Source organism: Mobula hypostoma, chromosome 8 (assembly GCF_963921235.1).
Source record: "Mobula hypostoma chromosome 8, sMobHyp1.1, whole genome shotgun sequence".
Lineage (NCBI taxonomy): Eukaryota > Metazoa > Chordata > Chondrichthyes > Myliobatiformes > Myliobatidae > Mobula > Mobula hypostoma.
Window position 1 is genome coordinate 54,168,260 of NC_086104.1, and position 20,440 is coordinate 54,188,699.

General features: G+C 41.0%; 1 protein-coding gene across 18 annotated transcripts in view; it reads right to left on the reverse strand.

Moving 5' to 3' along the window:
• The window catches only part of nrxn1a (neurexin 1a), a 1,799,241-nt gene that overhangs the window by 1,698,227 nt on the left and 80,574 nt on the right, over window positions 1-20,440 (reverse strand). For 15 of the 18 annotated variants that reach the window (XM_063055840.1, XM_063055854.1, XM_063055852.1 and 12 more), the window contains one exon: window positions 16-1,358. The exons of 1 other annotated variant lie outside the window; for it this stretch is intronic. In XM_063055840.1, the coding sequence (XP_062911910.1) occupies window positions 16-742 (727 nt within the window). In that variant the 5' untranslated portion in view covers window positions 743-1,358. Of the gene's footprint in view, window positions 1-15; window positions 1,359-3,568; window positions 3,983-20,440 lie in introns of those variants that run through there. 2 more of the 18 variants (XM_063055843.1, XM_063055841.1) reach the window with 2 other exon arrangements.

The window sequence follows — 20,440 nt, forward strand, 5'->3', positions numbered from 1 at the left end:
TTATAGTTATCTTACCTTCGCTGCAGTCTTTTCCTTGAAAGCCGGTATGAGAACAATCACAAATTGCTTTCTCTTGTACAACAGAGCAGGTTCCCCCATTTAAGCATAGACTGTGATTTGTGCAAAGATAGTTTTCATCCATTTTGATTCCTTGACCATCAATGAGTGTAGTAGTCCCATTTCCAACCTTGAGATCAGTTATTAATCCCTGGAATGGTTCTTGACTTCCTACAGAAGTTGATGTTAATGACAGCACAGATGAATGAAATTCTGGTGGAATTCCACCAATGTACAATTTGCTGAAGACTGTCATATCCCTTCTCTTTGATTTCACTTCAACCGTTTTGACCTCCTTATCTACTATTAATGTTGTTTTCTTGAAATTCCTCTGAATAACTATTGTATGCCAGAGACTATCATTTACTTTAGTTTCTGACTGTAGAACAGCTGGTTCGGCACAGAAAATGGAAAAACGAAGTTGAAGGTATCCATCCACAATTAGAAGTTCTAGAAAATCACAGAATCCTTCATCATCAAAGTACACCAACAGACTACTGGAAATATTTGTCTTCATGTTAAAACTCATCTCACTTTCACAGCATGCATTCCACTTTGGGAACCTTGCCCACTGCCCACCAGCTCCGGTAAATTCTAGGCTGACCCCAAGGTTAACAAGGCATCCAAAAAGTAGACCAAACCAAAGCAAATGACCTTTCTTCTTGATGACAAAAGCCATCTTCATAAATGTGGTTAAAGTACAGATTATAGATTATTTGTAAGAAGTCCCTTGATATAGTGTATAGATTTGCTGCTGGCTGCAGGGTGTATCCTTTCTGAATGCAAATTGGAGAGAATTGTTGCAGTAGCTCTCCAACAGGGTCTAGTTGACAACTTTTTATGTTAGTTATTCAGCAGAAAGACGGCTTTAGGTACGCCATATTCACAGTGGATTTTGCTTATTGATCCAACTGCTTTGTTAGCTCTTTGCTGCTCCAAGAACGAAACCATATAGTATTTAAATTTTCTCTGGAGATCGGACTAATTGATGCAGATCCAAAAGATGATTTTTCTCTGGATGTACTTGCGTATTTCCCTTTGGTGATCCCATTAAAATACCAAACCTGCTCTGAGAGGCAGATTCCCAATACAGATCCTCAGACTCATGCCACCATGTTAAAACAGACACACTGAGTCATTGCTCATGGCTTCCTGGGCTGCCTGCTTCCCAGTGGTGCAGAAAACTATAAACTGTCAAGTAGTTCTGAAGCCACTTTACATGCAAAGCCTGTCAGCGAGTCCTCCTTTCAGAGCCAAATTGTGATTCCAGTGTTTACAGCAGCATCAGCACAACTTGCAATCTGCAAGAAATGAAAGGAATAAATAATTGGATTATCCCAACTCAGTTTAAAACCATTTTACAATGATGTATGCGATAGACCACCTGTAAATGGCTGCTTGTAGAATCAATTATTTCCCACTGTCTCCACAATGATGAATGCAATAGAAACTCCAAACCCATATGTATTACACAGAACAATTAAGTCCACTAATTATAAAGTAACTCAGCCAGAAGTATATTAGGAGAAATGCAAATAGTTCCTTTAATATTTCTTTTGCTTGCTCACATCTTTCGCAAAATTTCTGTACTTCCAAAAATTTCTGTACTGTAAAAATTTAAACTGCATACTTTTCCTTGTTCAAAGCAATTTGATAGCTACAAAATACAATATTTTTGGAAAATAATATTGAAAGATACGATTGCTTTCAGTAAGACAATAAAAATACACAATTTTTGCAGTTTAAGTTATTACATGATATCAAAAGGATACAACTCAAAATTCAGCAAATTTAAATATACTCTATATTTTTTCCACTACACTCGAAGTGTGACAGCTCCAGCTGAACTCCTTTTTATCTGTCTTAAAAATAATAAAGTAAAGAAAGGAGAATGCTGGCATCAAATAATTTTCTTACAAAGCACAACTGAGGATAGCTGTTTAATCATTCATGCTGTTTATGAAATCCTGTTATAATAATTACAGCACTATGAGTATATTGGTGAAACAAAACAAAAATCCAGTTAACCAAGCTGTCACACAAACAACTACATTTAAAAACCTATTCAGAACAATTGAGAGGGAAGGAGTACACAGATGTATAAGTATTTTATGGTCATCTCCGTAAATCCTCATTTATGGCATGTCACCTGATGAATCAACAGTATAATTATTACTTCATCAAAGCCAGGCCTGGCCATTGAAACAAATACAAGTATCTGGTAACCTGCGCATAAAATTCTTAAGTTACTATGAAAACTATAGTCACCATTTCAATAAAATGTGCATCCAGCAACCTTTGTCACACCAAGTCCAAGCTTAGAAGCAATCTCTTTTACATATTTCTATTTAATATTTGTTAGTACATGCAAGTCTCCGAACGATTATATCGACCCTCCATTGAACTCCTATGCCCAATTAACGCTCTAAAATATTTGCCAGCAAGTACCAGCAATTAATATCATTGAGGGAGGCTGTGATCTTCGCCAAGGGATGAAAATCTGCCTCCCAACACTCTCAGCGCAGGGCGATCCCTACAGGTGTTTTTGCAAATGACATACAGTGTGAAAATGTGATTTTATTTAAACCCATGGAAAATCGTTTCCTACCTTACCGTTTAATCATATTCCTTCGACAAATTATTTAATATCTAGATTACGGAACGTGAGCAAGCACGAGTAAACTATACCAGAGAGGAAAAAAATACTCTAATTCTATGGGAATATCAAGTTAAAATGAATTTTAAACTCATCTGATCCAGAATTCGGGAAGAATGGGCCAGTTCAAGGAACCAGCGTGCACGATAAATACATAACGAAACACAATGAGGCAGGATATAACAATACAAATTAGACAGGCATATTTTAACCACATTTCTGGATACCCCAAAATCGATTTTAATATCCAGGAATATAGCATGGTGACTGGATTGAAAACTCCATTATCTATCGTGAGAAGTAAAGGTGACGACTACACTTGGTTTCAAATTTAATGTCGAGCATTTATATTGAAGCATTCAAGTTCAGTACAAAAAGAGATGGGGGGGCGACTTCGCAATGTTCTTTACAGTGGCATACTAAACGAACGGCTAATTAGAGAAAATATCCTTGCAAGGTGTTAACACCTCTCCACCACCCCCTCCTGATCTGTTAATGGCCATTTCACCATAAATTGTAGCCAATTTCAGCCTCTGAACCACAACACCATGAAACTGACAGAGATAAGGGAATCCTCAGTCGAAACGTTTTTTTAAAAAAATCTACTCGTGCCATTGTATTCGTTTACCAGAAAATCGTTTTTCTTGTCATCCGGGCTTTCTTTTAAAGATCAAATTCTGATTTTTTTTCATAATTATACGTCCGATATATAGACTGGTCCATGCCATATTTTCTCGAAACGGGTTATCCTGCTGATAACATCAACACAAAGCAAAATCTCCCACCCGTTCATATTTCAGCAGTGTATAATGAAACGAAGATCAATCGAAAACAAAAATTGAAAAAAAAACATACGTGGGATCCCGTCCTGATCAAACCGGATTAGAGAAAGAGTTTCTTTTCACGACCCGGGTACAAAGCGAGAAAAAGAATCGCTGCGTTCAATCCATAAATACGTGCGGCGAACACCACCTTCACCATCGCAATGTTCATGCCGGGTTTTACCTACAGCAGATGAACATCGCGGAGCCCGTCTCCGTCAGGGCCATCGTCTCTGTAGCTTCATCGCTACCAGCTCCATCACTATAACCTAGTCAAATATGGAGTTTTACCTGCAGCACCTTTCCTGCTCGTCGGAATTAGCTTTCACATACAAGATCAGGTCATCTACAAATAAGCTTCTTTCCTTTTGCTACTTTATTCACCCGCCTCTGTTTACATTGGCAGGCCAGCAGACTCCCACTGGCTCCTGCTCCGACTGTCAGCGGGTTGCTGAGCTGAACGCGTCACACGGGCGTTTCTCTCGAAGCGAACCACCAGCAGCGCTGCAGGAGCAGGAGCAGCACCATCACCATCGAATCTCTCGCTATCTTGTCCTCTCACTCTCAGACACTGCAACGTCAGTAATCTTACTCATTAATTCTATTACCACGCGAGAAAGACTACGACGGGAACGGCCATATACTCCACCATTACCGTTAAAAAAGAGGGGAAATCAGCAGAGATATTGTTAATAACAACGTGTTCAACCATATGAAATAAAAGAGTTTTGCAATGTTTAATGGCGATCAGACGAAAAAGTGGCACTTGCAAAAGAACACATTTCAGGTGTACTCCACTGCTGAGATAAACATTCAAACCCCTGCAAGAAACCGCAAGCAACCAATCTCCCTAATTTGCTTCAAGGTTTGAGATGGATGTTTGCCGAACCCAAAATCCTACACCGATAAGCGTGATGGCATTGTTTCCTCCTGATATCAGTATGGTTACATGAAAGTTTTATATTTGGATTGACCTTCAAATATGACAACAGATTCACGCAAGGCTTAAACGCAAATTCAAATATTTACAGGTTTATTTAATCCTGCTTCTCACTGACCTCTGCGCTTGAATCCTTCAAGATGTGGCTGAAGGGGTTTCTCGCCACTTCTCCGCGTATCCGGTAGGATACCAAATACTAACATTCCTACAAATAAATTGTACCACATTATTTTTTATCGTGCAAATCTTCTCCCAATTTCCTGTCAACGTGGTTTTAATATGCTGCAGCAAGCATAATAGTGAATCATTGACCTCAACAGTGACATAGCCGGTGGCTTTATCTCCTCTCAACAGAGTAAAATTGGCAAGACTGGAGGCACAGAATTCTGAATTCCGTTCTGATTTGTTCACCTACAAAAGAAATCGTTTTGTCTCATAGAATCAATCAGCTGCTGTGTTCAGTGTTCAAGAACATTCTATATTGCCGATTTTTAACACTTGGAAGGTAGCATTAATTATTGAAGATACATGCATGTCATTTTGAAGAGTGAGGATGTGGGGAATGTCCAATTTCACAAGGTTATGTCTGCATTTCAAGGGTACCTGAAATATTTCCATGTCAGTGAGACTTTGAGAGATACATAATGCTAACCTCATATTTAAAGTATCCACTTAAAAGTGAGATAATGCTTCCCTGTGGAAGCAATCCCTGTGGAAATTCATCAGAAATTAAGTGGATTTTTTTTATATGGAGAGAACAGGATTGCTTCTTTGGATTGCAGTTTCACCATGAAGGCTGGTTTGAACCCTTCCATTTCCCAATTTCCCAAACTGCCACACAAGGATACAGATGACGGGTTCTGGTTCAAATTAGTTCAGTTGTCTCTGAAGATTTGACAAGGTCTGAAGCTTCATTGTGAATGTACATTTAGTTTTGCATGTCATGTGGCAACACTTTCATAAACCATAATGCAAAGAATGTACAGCATATGCAATGCACAGTGATGGAAATGGAAAGGGCAAGGGCTGACTCTGAAAATAGTCACTGAGGTGTGAGGAACAACTAATTCAGAGCAACACACACAAAATACTGGAAGAACTTAGCAGGTCAGGATCCAGGGAAGGGAATAAGCAGTTGACATTTTGGGCCGAGACCCTTCAGCATATTTCTTGTGAACAATTAATTCATTCTGGTCTGTCTGTCTGTCTAGGTACCACATCTGATGCGGACTTTAGTGACCATGGTTTTCCATATAGATCTATCCTTCGTTTTTTGGATGACTTCCATTTTCTCGATGTGTAGCCACCTGACTATGCTTTTGTTGTACATAAGCCGAGGTCTTCCTCTCGGTTTGCTCCCCTCAATCTTTCCAGAGAGGATGAGTTTTTCTAGTTCATCTTTCCGCATGATGTGTCCTAGGAATCTGACTTGTCATTCTCTTATTGTTGGTATCATTCTGGTAGCTACCAATAAAGATCAACTTCATTTCACTTACTTCTTAACATAATTGCTGAAAGTAGGGCACACCATTTGTTTGCTAGTCTTCATGAATAGGTATCACAACTTAAGCTTACATGCACTCCTTAAAGTCAACCTTTAACTCTTAAAGGAAAAATATGCTGTGCTCCGAACTCACAGGTAATCCAAAATATATCTATAATCAAGAATTACCCAACAAGTGATATACTTGATTCTACAATTTATGGACAGTGCTGAAGGTGTTGGTGTAGGAGGACAATATGGCTTTAATAAGTGACAATAACATTTGATTAGTTTTTTTAAAAAATCAATTGCTGCATGTCATGGAGCAATAGCTGCTTTCTTTATTGCCACTGAAAACTTAAAAAAAACAGATGCTGGAAATCTGAAATAAAAACAGAAATCAGCATGCCAGGTATCACTCGAGGAGATATAAATAGTTAACATTTCAGACCAAAGACCCTGCATGTTTATATCATTCTTTATTCCACAACTAGAGCGTGTAGCATGCCTAGAACTATACAAATAATACTTTCAAAAAGAAATACATAAACATGCTAAAATAACACTATAATGAAAGATTTCCTGTTTTCATAAAAGACCAGAGGACATTTCTGAAAAATATTGCAAAGATAACATGAAGAGATTTTTGTGGGGATCTATTGTATGTCAGGAATCAAGTCCTGGGGACCTAAATACATGCCACAAGTAATTCAATGACCATACAAGTATGTTCAAGGTCATTAAATATATAAACACATATTCAACATTGAACAATTTATCAATGCATATTAAAACCTGTTCCCAACAGTCACTCTCACACACGTAGCTATACCACAAAGTTCATTTCTCCATCTCACTTCTTGCACATGCTGCCAGATATTCTACCATGATTGGCACAGCAATCAAACACATGGCACTAAAATACATCTTTTACTTGCAGGACAAAATGGCATAATCATGGATAGCAGCACACTCTAGGGTAACCCCCAAGAAATTGATAGGGAGAAATAAATTAAGTGATGGCAATACCCGTGCATGTCAGTGGGTGATAACTAGATTTTCTCTTTTTGGACAATATTACTGCCTGGCACTTATGTGGCACAAATATTGCTTGCCACCTATCAGCCCATGCTAGGATACTGTTCAGGTCTAGCTGCATTTGGTTGTCGACTATTTCATTATCTGAGGAGTAATGATGGTGTGGAACATTCTGAAATCGTCAGCAGGTATTCTTACTTCTGTCCTTATGACTGAAATATCATTAATGAAGCAGCTGAGATAATTGGTCTTCAACTATCACAGCCTTTGTGTATTCATAATAATGCAGTATCTGATGGTCAATGTTTCAAATTCCATTTGCAATTCAAACTAAAACCACTCTTATATTCTACGTTCTTTGTATAATCTGGTTGGTCAAATCTCTTGTAGAAATTCATTGATTGGTCCTCGACAGTAGTTGGAAAACATTTTTGGGTTACTGTCCCTTTGGATCGAAGACCACATCCCCAGTGCTCCCTCCCCCCCCTTCTGGACATTACATAAAAAACTAGAAAGAATATTGATTTATGAAGCACAGTGAGAGAAAACAGGAACTGCAAATTCAAAGCAGTGACAAATAATTGCAAAAAATAATGAACTCTATTTAAAGCTCATTTATTTATTTAATTACAGTAAAAACAACTTCCATCAGCAATTTTAGAGCCGACATTAGTAGTCCAACTATTCACAACTTCATTGCTTTTGCACCTTTCAATGAGATAGATGGGCTTGCTGCAGTGATATCAGCTTCTTGACATTAGACTGAATGTCACTCAGAAGTCTCAGATCCCCGCATTCAGTAATTTGCAGTCTCTGTTTCATTGCTTTTAAAGAAGTTGAGCAACTGCACTGAAGCCACGCTCCACTAAAGATGATGTAGAAAAGGCAATAAAGAACAGCTTCGCCTTTCTCCAGTGCAGGATAGTGTTCAGAAATTTCTTTCTTTCTTGATATATGATACGATTTTTTTTTAACCTTGGCTTCAACTCAATATTATTTTACAGTGAGATCAGTATTTCCCTCATCCTTCCAGTTAATTCCTCATTACATGTGTTCAGGAATGGACTTATTACCCAATCTGGAACTTGAATCCAGAGAAGATCCTGAATTCTCTCTGACATGTCTTTATGCAGCTCACCCAGGTAGAATAGTATACTTGAAGATCATTATTTGATATTCCTTCTTTTCTTCCAACTCAGAGACTTAGAAAATAGAAAATGTCACAGTGGCTATTGTTGCACGTAAATACATTTAATTTGGACAGACATGTGGAGCAGACTGATTTGACTTTGATCAGATTCACATCATTTCCTTGCAACTGAAACTTGATTTCATTAAACTCTGCGAATAATTTTGACAAATAAGCAGTGTCATGCCTAAGATTCTTCAGTTGATTTCTGAATGAAGCATTTGAGTCTTCAAAGAATTTTATCAGTTTCAAAAAGTGCATAAAGGTGTCTCAGGCAGTTTCCCTTTCAGGGCCATCTTACTTCTATGTGCAGCAGCAAACATTCAAACTGTTTATCATTCTCAGTACCAAGCTCTCAAAATAGCTGAGAACTGATTTTATTTATCACTGTGAAAATAGCATTTATTGATTTGTGCAGCCAATCACTTAGATTTTTGTCACAAGAAGTTGTTTGTGAATTACGCAGTGAATTATAACTACATTAGGGTACAGCCTTTTTATCAAGTAAGTATTAACCCTACAGCGGTTTCCTGTCATTGATGGTCTCCCATCTGTGGCACAAGTAAGATGTTGGAAAGTAGAATGTCCTTCTCTTTGATAAATTGCTAAACAACCCAAAATATTGACTTCCCCTTTGTATCCGTTTCTAGTCCCCTTACAAATAATAACTCTTAAACCATCATTTCCTCTTTTATGAAGCAAACATATACTGGAAGCAACGATTTGTTGCCTGGTGAACTTGACTCATCGAACTGCAGAGCAAATTCTGCTGTCCCAAGTATGTTACAGAATGTGTCTTTTACATTCTCAGATATTTATCTATGTGCCTTCGAACTGAGATGTCATTGCACAGAATCACTTTAATTATTTTGTCTGGTGACTTATGCAAAATCATACTTAGAACCTCCCTTACTGCTGGTAGAATCAGTTCTTCTTCAATTGCATGGGGCTTTGATTTAGCAATGAGCAGTGAAGTGTAGTATGAAGCTTGCAAATTAACACTGTTTTGTTGTGAAGTGCTGGCAAACATGTTTGGAAGTGTTTTCCAATTCTGAAAGTGACTGAAAATAAGCCAAGTTCTTGGTGCTTTATCAGAGTGTTTTCTCTTCAAATGTTCAAGGTACCTGGATGATCTCATTGCCTCATTTGAAAAAAAAGAGCTTTTCTTTTTACACAACATACACATTGGCTGCTGTTGGTTGCTTGGTGCTGGTATAAACCCACATTTAAGATACTCTATGTTATATTGTCTACACTTCTTTCTCATTTGATCTTCTTTTGCCATTTTTGTTATGGATTAACAGTCATGGTCAGTCACCTGTTGTTTAAGTCCAACCTGAAGCACTGTGATCAGTAAAGGGGAAAGTTGAGGCATCATTATAGCTCAAGCAAAACTCGTCTGTATGCCTGAAGGTACATAAAGTGGGACAGTGACATCTCAGTCGGGCCATGGGCTAGAGAAATGCAGTCAAGACTATTTGAAAGGGCAGATTCTGAACATTACCCTATTAAATGCAAAACCCTAATTAACAGGAAATGTATCACTGTGTGATAGAAGTATGAAAATCATATTAGCTAACTCTGTACTACAGTAATTTGCAGGCTGGGCTCAGAATTAACATGATTTTTTTCAGACCGGATTCCTCATTCTATGTCAAATACAGAGGTGTCACATTGCTTTTCAACAACCATAATGCACTTTGTGCAAAGTCTAAGAGCATGGGGGGGTTAGCAAGAAATGAGGTGATTATGTGATTATTGTAATCAATGAGGACCAAATGCTTATAACAAGTAATTTACCTCTTAAATTAAGCCTGTAATTGCTCAGCTGCCCCCCTTGCTGCAGAGTTCCCCCTTCCATTGCCCCCTTTATCTATATCACCACCTTAGAAACTCCCATCACCCCAGGGGCCTATATCACCCATTTTGGGAACCATTGCTCCAACAGATTACTTGGACCACTGAGATATTTTCTTGCAAAAGTGGTAATGTATCCAAATAGAACAAATCTACATTCCTCTCCCAGGAGAGGACACATATAATTCATAATTCTACCAATTGTACTGTGCCTATGTCCTCACTGTGGACTTTCAAGTTGCCATCTAACAGTCCTTTCTGCTATTTGATGTGCAGTCAAAGCTACTTGAGGTCATTTTCCAAGGTAATATTGAAATGTATTTATTTGAAAAACATTAGTTCTTCCCCAGACATGTTACAACCATTTCAACAGTACTGTCCAGGTTGATCAGTGCAGGCAAAGTCTCAAGGGGTCAGTTGTGAAGAGAATGTAGAAGGGTATTTAGAACTCATTGTTTCGTATTTGGGATTATTTAATTCACAAATTCTGGTTAGAATGTTTATTTCATGATTTTCATTATTTGCTTTATGGCCAAGCAGGTTCTCTGAGGCTAAGTTGTAAGCTTCATGTGAATAGTTATTGAGATCAGCAAAGTTAAATTAATTTTATTTCCCCGAAGTCCAGTCGAGTGGCTGTTCAGTCAGTGTCTTCCATCAACTTTGCCAATTCTTTTCACAATCCTTCTCCTTCTGTCTCTCCTCTTCCTGCTCACTGTTAAACCGGTAGCACGCAGGACCATCAGGCCATTGTCTCCCCCACCATCACTAACCTCATCAACTCCAGACATCTCCCATCCACTGCCACCAACCTCATTGTTTCCATACACTGTTCTGCTCATCTTTACCTCCTACCCAATATCCATAAACCTGCCTGTCCAGGGAGGCCCATTGTTTCTGCCTTCTCCTGCCCCACTAAACTCACATCCGCATACCTCAACTCCATTTTATACCCTGGGTTCAGTCCCTTCCCATCTACACCCATGGCACTTCACATGCTTTTGACCTCCTCAACAACTTTCAATTCCTGGTTCTGACTGCCTTATTTTCACCCTGGATGTCGGGTCCCCATACACTCCTATCTTTCATCGAGAAGGCCACATAGCTCTCTATTTCATTCTCGACAAAAGACCTGATCAGTACCCCTCCAACACCCTCTCTGGCCGAAATGGCCTTCACCCTCAACAATCTCTCTTTCAATTCCTCCCACTTGCTCCAAGCTCAAGGGGTAACCATGGGCACCCACATGAGCCACAACTATACCTACATTTTTGTTGGCTTCGTGGAACAGTCCACGTGCCAAGCCTCTCCTGTTAATGTTCTCTAACTCTTTCTGAGTTTCATTGATGATGGCATTGGTGCTGCTTTATGCAGCCATGCTGAGGTCATCAATTTCATCAGCTTTGTCTCCAACTTCCACCCCGCCCTTAAAGTCACCTGGTCCATTTCTGACATCTCTCTCCCTCTTTTCAATCTCTCTGGGGACAAACTGTTTACCAATAGCTTTTATAAACCTACTGATTCCTACAGCTATCTTAACTGTATCTCTTCCCATGCTATTCCCTTTTCTCAGTTCCTTTGTCTCCACTACATCTGTTCCCAGGAGGAAGCTTTCCTTTCCAAGACATCAGAGATGCTCTCCTTCTTTGAAAAATGGGGTTTCTCTTCCTCCATCATTGATGCTGCCCTCACCCTCATTTCCTCCATTCACCAGACATCCGTGCACACGCCATATTCCTGCTGTCTTAAAAGGGAAAGACTTCCTCTTGTCCTCCCCTACCACCCCAGGAGCCTCCACATCCACCATCATCCTCTGCAAGTTCCACTATTTTCTACCAAACACATCTTTACCTCTCCCCCATCCCCACTCTCTGCTTTCCGCAGGTATTGCTCTCTTTGTGATTCCCTTGTTCCCTTCTACTCAAGTCCCTCCTGGCACTCATCCCTGCGAGTGCTAGAAGTGCTACAACTGCCCATTCACCTCATCGCTCACCTCCATTCAGGGCCCCAAACAGTCTTTCAAGTGAGGCAACACTTCACCACCTGCGAATCTGTTGGGGTTGTCTACTATATATGATGCTCCCAGTGTGACCTCCTCTACACTGATGAGACCCAGTGATGTGGAGGGAGTGGCACCCTTGCAATGTGTGGTACACCTCTCAGCTGGTACATGAAACCCATGAAGTATAGTGTATGCAGTCAATAGCTCTCTATATCACAAAGTCACAAGCTGAGTTTGTATACTCTGGCCAGGGAAAAAATAAATTGTGCACATCTCCCCCACACAGTAACAGTGATCTTTATGACACTATAGGTAACAATTGTAAATTACTTCTATCCCAGTCTGAGGCATTATGGTTTATGACCATAGTAACCTGGACAGCTTCTGGCAATGCAATATTCTGAGAAAGGAGTTTTGGCAGCAGCAGGTTACATCTACCTTCCTTTCAACACGCACAAAATGCTGGAGGGAACTCAGCAGGCCAGGCAGCATCTAAGAAAAAGAGTACAGTCAACGTTCCCTTTACTACTCTGCGTACTGCTGTTCAATCTCCCAATAATGCTGTAGCTCAAGGTAAAAGATTACTACATACCCATGTCTGGGAACAACTACTTCTTTGCAAAGCCCTGATGACAGGACAAAGTTCTTCAGCACCTGCCACACCATTCCCTGTAGACCTCAGCAATCATAGAATGCAACAAACATTTTATAGAGCAGTCACATAGCAATAGGCAGCCAAATTACATCAGCAAGTAGTTTGTTTTTCTTTTAAATAGCAGTGGTGGGGTGTGGGGGGCAAAATCCTTCCAACTGAACACATACCCTGCTATGTGAGGTTAAGAGAAGGAACTAGTTGAAACACTGAGCTCCAGTTTGGCAGACTGAACTCCATTATTGTACATAGATTGGTATCACAATCTAACAACACTGTACATCTCTAGCATAGCAGTTAGCAGAAATTATTACAGCTCAGTGTGTTCTGGAGTTGGGAATTCAATTCTACTTCCATTCTCTAAGGATTACGTCCTCCCCGTGGAATATGTGTGTTTTCTCCACATGCTCTGGTTTCCTCCCACAGACCAAAGACATACTGGGTAGGTTAATTGGTCATTGTAAATTATCCTGTGATTAGGTTAGGGTTAATTGGGAATGCTAGAGCAGTGTTGCTCGGGGCCAGAAGGACCTACTCAACAACATATCCCTAAGTAAATAAATAAAAGAAAATAATTAGTGTTAGCCATGGGATAGTCCAACCCATGCGCAGATTATTCACCACATTGAAAGCAAATTGGCACCTTAGCACTCACACAGGTACTACGGAGACAAATTTGGTGAGCAAGAAATTTCTTAGAAATGATACAGATATTTTACTTAAGACATTTCTTTATGAGGCATAGTGATGTCAGTACAGTAGCTGAACTTCTAATAGTACACATGGTGAGCACCAACGGCACTCTGCCAGATATTGATTACCTTTGCATATGTAGCCATCGTTAACGTCTGTGCTACTGACTAATAATAGCCCTTTGGTGGTAGTCAGCTCAGATTTATGTACTGCTGTTGGAGGTTGTTGGGGGATAAAAAAACATGTGGAACTATTAGAACAGATATTCTGCTTCTCTAAGATCAGTGGCCACCTATCCTCAGGTCATTCTGTTTCTACCCCATAGTCACATAGACAGTCATTTACTAGGAGCCCAGCTGTGCACCATCCAGGGTTTTTCAAATTAGCTAACTAGCCAGACTCACATAACATTCTAAAGAGACCTTAAGGCCCCAGTTCCTGGTTCACCAACTGTCAAAGTTGTAACTGCATTTCAATGTTCAAACACTCAAAATTATTCAGGGAACTGTCAAGAAAATATCTGTTGCAAGTTAGAAGACTTAACACATAGACACATTGAAACAATGAAGCTAACTTAATTGAATGTAACAGTGGCGTAGTGGTTAGCACAATACAATACTTTACAGTATAGGCGACTAGGGTTCAATTCACGATGCTGCCTGTAAGGAGTAGAGGGGTTATCCTCACGACTGTGTGGGTTTCCTCCGGGTGCTCCAGTTCCCTCCCACAGTTCAAAGGCGTACTGGTCGGTAGGTTAATCCATCATTGTAAATTGTTGTGAGATTAGGCTAGGGGATTGCGGTGTGGCGTGGCTCAAAGGGCTAGAGGATCCTATTCTGTGAGGCATTCTCAATAAATAAATAAACAATCAAACAAACAAACAAACTCCATTTACCTTTTATATGACAACTCATTTCGCCTCTAGGTGATCAACCCAGTCCTCAATAGGGGATCAGTAGCTTTAAATTCCTTGCCGTCAACATCTCAAAGACTCTGCCCTGGGACCAGCACATCAGCGTCATCACAAAGAAGGCATAACAGTGCTTTCACCTTCTTAGAGATTTGTGTAGATTAGTCATGTCACCAAATTATTTGGCAGACTTCTATAGATGCACACTGGAGTCGCCTATCAGGTTACATCGCAGCTTGTAATGGAACCACCAACACTTTAGAATGCCAAAGGCTACAGAAAAGTGGTGGAGGAAGCCCAGTCCATCACAGGCAAAGCTCTTCCCACCTCTGAGTACATTTACATGGAGCACTGCCACAAAAAAGCAGCATCCATCATCAAAGATCCTCAACAACCAGTCCTTGCCCTCTTCTGGCTACTATCTTTAGGCAGGAGGTACAGACGGCTTAGGTCCCACAGGTTCATCAATAGTTATTATCCTACAACCATCAGGGTCCTGAATTAGTGGGATGATTTATCCACCACTGATCTGTACTGATTCTGTGACCTACACTTTCACTTTCAAGCACTCTTTACAACTCATGTCCTCAATATAATTTTTTATTTGCACAGCCTGCCCTTTTACACATTTGTCAGTCTTCTTCTATTTATGTATAGATTTATGAAAAGACTATTGTATTTTCTTATCCTGTAAACAGCTGCAAGAAAATGAATCACAAGGTAGTGCACTTGAAATGTAAACTTTGAATAAGTGATTTTGTAATTGGTTTGTTATTGTCACATGTACCAAGGTACAGTGAAAAGTCTTAATTTGCATCCAGACAGATTTCGTGCACAAGTACACTGAGGTAGTAAAGAAGAAAAAAAAACAAAATGCAAAATATAGTATTTCAATTATGGAGCAACTGCAGTGTAGGTAGACAAACAAAGGCTATGACATGTAGAATGAGAGATAAAGAGTTCATAACTTTTATAACAATGGGGTAGAAGTTGTCCTGGATCCTGGCAACACGTACACTCAAGCATATGTATCTTCTGCACCATCTGACAAGGAAGAAAAGAGAATAACTTGGTTGGCAGTACTTAATCTAGGATAAACATTTTCAAGCCCAATGATAAGGTCCAGGCACATTGAAACTGAGCTAATGGATTCATGGAGTCTATCAGTGCATCACAGGGCCACTGGCAATACAGGCACCAAGGAAAAGAATGTTTTTGCCAGTTAATTCTCATACTTCCACTGAGAAAAGGCAATTCACTGCTGTACAAACACAAGAAAATCTGCAGATGCTGAAAATCCAAAGCAGCACACACAAAATGCTGGAGGAACTCAGCAGGCCAGGCTGTATCTATGGAATTAAGTGCTGCAGTTGCACTGGGAATGAAATTTATTATAAAGTTAGTAAGACAAGTGCAGGAACATGGTTCTGAGATAAAGATTACCTATGTTCTTACTCAATGGCACAGCAAACATAACAGGCTAAATGGTCTACTCCAACTTCTATGTAGGGTCCTATTCATAGTCAAGAAGCAGTTCACTAGGTCTGTGCTAATTATCAAGTTCAAAGTTTTTACGTAAATCCTATCCTAACCTATTTTATTCATCCACTTTCGAATTAGTTCCCCATATTATCCCACTCACACACGAGGGGTAATTTCCAGTTGCGAATTAACCCACCAGCCTGCCTGTCTTTGATTTGTGGGAGGAACTCCAATAAACTAGAGGAAACCCAAGTGGTCACAAGGGGATAATGCTACGGCCAATCAGACCAGACAGACCAGAGTTCAGGACTGAGCTCAGGTTTCTGGAACTGAGGCTGTCATTCTACTAGCTGCACTACTCTGTCACTCAAATATTTCTTGTATTGTTAAATCACAGAGAGCTATGTTCACCAGGAACAATTGTGCTGCGGTGATAAAATACTGTGCTAATAGTCCCAAAGACTAGTTTAACACCTTAGAGACGAGAGTTCAAATCCAATCATTGTTCGAATGGAATTTAAATTCAATTAATAATCTGGAATTTTAGTAAAGTATTCAAAGGTAAAAGTATCCATGAAAAATTCTGGACTAACATAAAACCCAAATGGTTCACAAAAGTCATTCGGGGAGGAAATCTAAGATTGTTATTTGATCAGCCTTTAACATATCTCCAGCTACAAACCTAAGTGGTTTATTCAGATGAGATAGAAAGCTACTCAGTATTAGGGGCAACTAGAAATATTTAAATATATTGCTGTTATAGCATTAATGCAGATATACAGTAGATGTACCAATAACACCAAAGTGACAGATGACGCAATAGCCACTGCTCTACGTACCGTCCTTATACATCCGGAGAAGAAGGATGCTTATGTGAAAATGTTGTTCTTGGACTACAGTTCAGCATTCAACACCATAGTTCCATCCAGGCTCGACAAGAAGCTCAGAGACCTCAGCCTTGACCCTGCCTTGTGCAGCTGGATCCTGGACTTCCTGTCAGATCGCCAGAAGGTGGTAAGAGTGGGCTCCCTCACCTCCACCCCTCTGACTCTCAATACAGGAACTCCTCAGGGCTGCATACTCAGTCCCCTCCTTTACTCCCTGTATACCCATGACTGTATCATCACCCACAGCACCAATTTGCCAATGACACTACATTGATTGGACTTATTTCAAACAATAATGAGGTGGCCTACAGGGAAGAAGTCATCTTTCTAACACAGTGGTGTCAAGAAAACAACCTCTCTCTCAATGTCACAAAAACAAAGGAGCTGGTTGTGGACTACAGGAGGAATGGAGACAGGCTAACTCCCATTGACATCAATGGATCTGGGGTTGAGACGGTAAATAGCTTCAAGTTCCTCGGCATACATATCACCGAGGATCTCACATAGTCTGTACATACTGGATGTGTGGTGAAAAAGGCACATCAATGCTTCTTTCACCTCAGACGGTTCAGGAAGTTTGGTATGTGCCCCCAAATCCTAAGAACTTTCTATAGGGGCACAATTGAGAGCATCCTGACTGGCTGGATCACTGCCTGGTATGGGAACTGTACCTCCCTTAATCGCAGGATTCTGCCGAGAGTGGTGCTGACAGCCCAGTGCATCTGTAGTTGTGAACTTCCCATGATTCAGGACATTTACAAGGACAGGTGTGTAAAAAGGGCCCGTAGGATCATTGGAGATCCAAGCCATCCCAAACACAATCTACTCCAGCTGCTACCATCCGAGAAGCGGTACCAGAACATAAAAGCCAGGACCAACAGGCTCCAGGACAGCTTCTTCCACCAGGCCATCAGACGGATGAACTCATACTGATTTGAGTGTACACTATATTACATTGACTGTTCTAATTATTATAAATTATAAATTACTATGATTGCACATGGCACATTTAGATGGAGACATAACAAAGATTTTTCCTCCTCATGTATGGGAAGGATGTAAAAAATAAATTCAGTTCAATGTAAACTAGGTGTTTATTGTGAGTAGTTTAATTCAAGGATGTATTCCCTGTCTTTGAAACTTTTTTGCCACTTGGTCTCAATTCTCTGATAACATTTTCAGCTAAAAATCTCAATTGAAGTATTCTTATTACATTTTGCCACATCATAATGCTTAGACAATAGTGTTTGGTAAAATGATGGAAAGAGTTTCTAAAATCTCCTCAACACACATCAAAGTTGCTGGTGAACGCAGCAGGCCAGGCAGCATTTGTAGGAAGAGGCGCAGTCGACATTTCAGGCCGAGACCCTTTGTCAGGACTAACTGAAGGAAGAGTGAGTAAGGGATTTGAAAGTTGGAGGGGGAGGGGGAGATCCAAAATGATAGGAGAAGACAGGAGGTGGAGGGATGGAGCCAAGAGCTGGACAGGTGATAGGCAAAAGGGATACGAGAGGATCATGGGACAGGAGGTCCGGGAAGAAAGACGGGGGGGGGGGACCCAGAGGATGAGCAAGAGGTATATTCAGAGGGACAGAGGGAGAAAAAGGAGAGTGAGAGAAAGAATGTGTGTATAAAAATAAGTAACAGATGGGGTACGAGGGGGAGGTGGGGCCTTAGCGGAAGTTAGAGAAGTCGATGTTCATGCCATCAGGTTGGAGGCTACCCAGACGGAATATAAGGTGTTGTTCCTCCAACCTGAGCGTGGCTTCATCTTTACAGTAGAGGAGGCCGTGGATAGACATATCAGAATGGGAATGGGATGTGGAATTAAAATGTGTGGCCACTGGGAGATCCTGCTTTCTCTGGCGGACAGAGCGTAGATGTTCAGCAAAGCGGTCTCCCAGTCTGCGTCGGGTCTTGCCAACATATAAAAGGCCACATCGGGAGCACCGGACGCAGTATATCACCCAAGTCGACTCACAGGTGAAGTGTTGCCTCACCTGGAAGGACTGTTTGGGGCCCTGAATGGTGGTAAGGGAGGAAGTGTAAGGGCATGTGTAGCACTTGTTCCGCTTACACGGATAAGTGGCAGGAGGGAGATTAGTGGGGAGGGATGGGGGGGACGAATGGACAAGGGAGTTGCGTAGGGAGCGATCCCTGCGGAATGCGGGGGGGGGAGGGAAAGATGTGCTTAGTGGTGGGATCTCGTTGGAGGTGGCGGAAGTTACGGAGAATAATATGTTGGACACGGAGGCTGGTGGGGTGGTAGGTGAGGACCAGGGGAACCCTATTCCTAGTGTGGTGGCGGGAGGATGGAGCGAGAGCAGATGTACGTGAAATGGGGGAGATGCGTTTAAGAGCAGAGTTGATAGTGGAGGAAGGGAAGCCCCTTTCTTTAAAAAAGGAAGACATCTCCCTCGTCCTAGAATGAAAAGCCTCATCCTGAGAGCAGATGCGGCGGAGACGGAGGAATTGCGAGAAGGGGATGGCGTTTTTGCAAGAGACAGGGTGAGAAGAGGAATAGTCCAGATAGCTGTGAGAGTCAGTAGGCTTATAGTAGACATCAGTGGATAAGCTGTCTCCAGAGACAGAGACAGAAAGATCTAGAAAGGGGAGGGAGGTGTCGGAAATGGACCAGGTAAACTTGAGGACAGGGTGAAAGTTGGAGGCAAAGTTAATAAAGTCAACAAGTTCTGCGTGCGTGCAGGAAGCAGCGCCAATGCAGTCGTCGATGTAGCGAAAGAAAAGTGGGGGACAGATACCAGCATAGGCACGGAACATAGATTGTTCCACAAAGCCAACAAAAAGGCAGGCATAGCTAGGACCCATACGGGTGCCCATAGCTACACCTTTAGTTTGGAGGAAGTGGGAGGAGCCAAAGGAGAAATTATTAAGAGTAAGGACTAATTCCGCTAGACGGAGCAGAGTGGTGGTAGAGGGGAACTGATTAGGTCTGGAATCCAAAAAGAAGCGTAGATCTTTGAGACCATCCTGATGGGGGATGGAAGTATATAAGGACTGGACATCCACGGTGAAAATAAAGCGGTGGGGGCCAGGGAACTTAAAATCATCGAAAAGTTTAAGAGCGTGAGAAGTGTCACGAACATAGGTTGGAAGAGATTGAACAAGGGGTGATAAAACCGTGTCGAGGTATGCAGAAACGAGTTCGGTGGGGCAGGAGCAAGCTGAGACAATAGGTCGGCCAGGACAGGCAGGTTTGTGGATCTTGGGTTGGAGGTAGAAATGGGAAGTGCGGGGTGTGGGAACTATAAGGTTGGTAGCAGTGGATGGGAGATCCCCTGAGCGGATAATGTCGATGATGGTGTGGGAGACAATGGCCTGGTGCTCCTTAGTGGGGTCACGATCGAGGGGTAAATAAGAGGAGGTATCCGCGAGTTGTCGCTGTGCCTCGGCAAGGTAGATCCGCGAGTTGTCGCTGTGCCTCGGCAAGGTAGACTAAAATCTCCTCCTCAATTTCATCGCCAATTTGCATGAAATTTGATCGTACACAAGTCAGGGCTTTTAGCACTTTGATACAGTTGATGAAATAACAATTTACTTTTATCTTAACTATCAATATCAAGCATTATTTAAAATATAATTTTAAATGATTATGGTTATTTGTTGTCATTTTTGATAAAATAGCAGTAACTAGAGTGGACAAGTTTAAGTACTTTCAGACATTGATGCAGTTTTTGTGGTGAAATCAGAAGTACCCCTTCTTACCTCACTTGTTAAAGTCTTCAATGATGAGAACTTCCTATTCTTGAACTCTT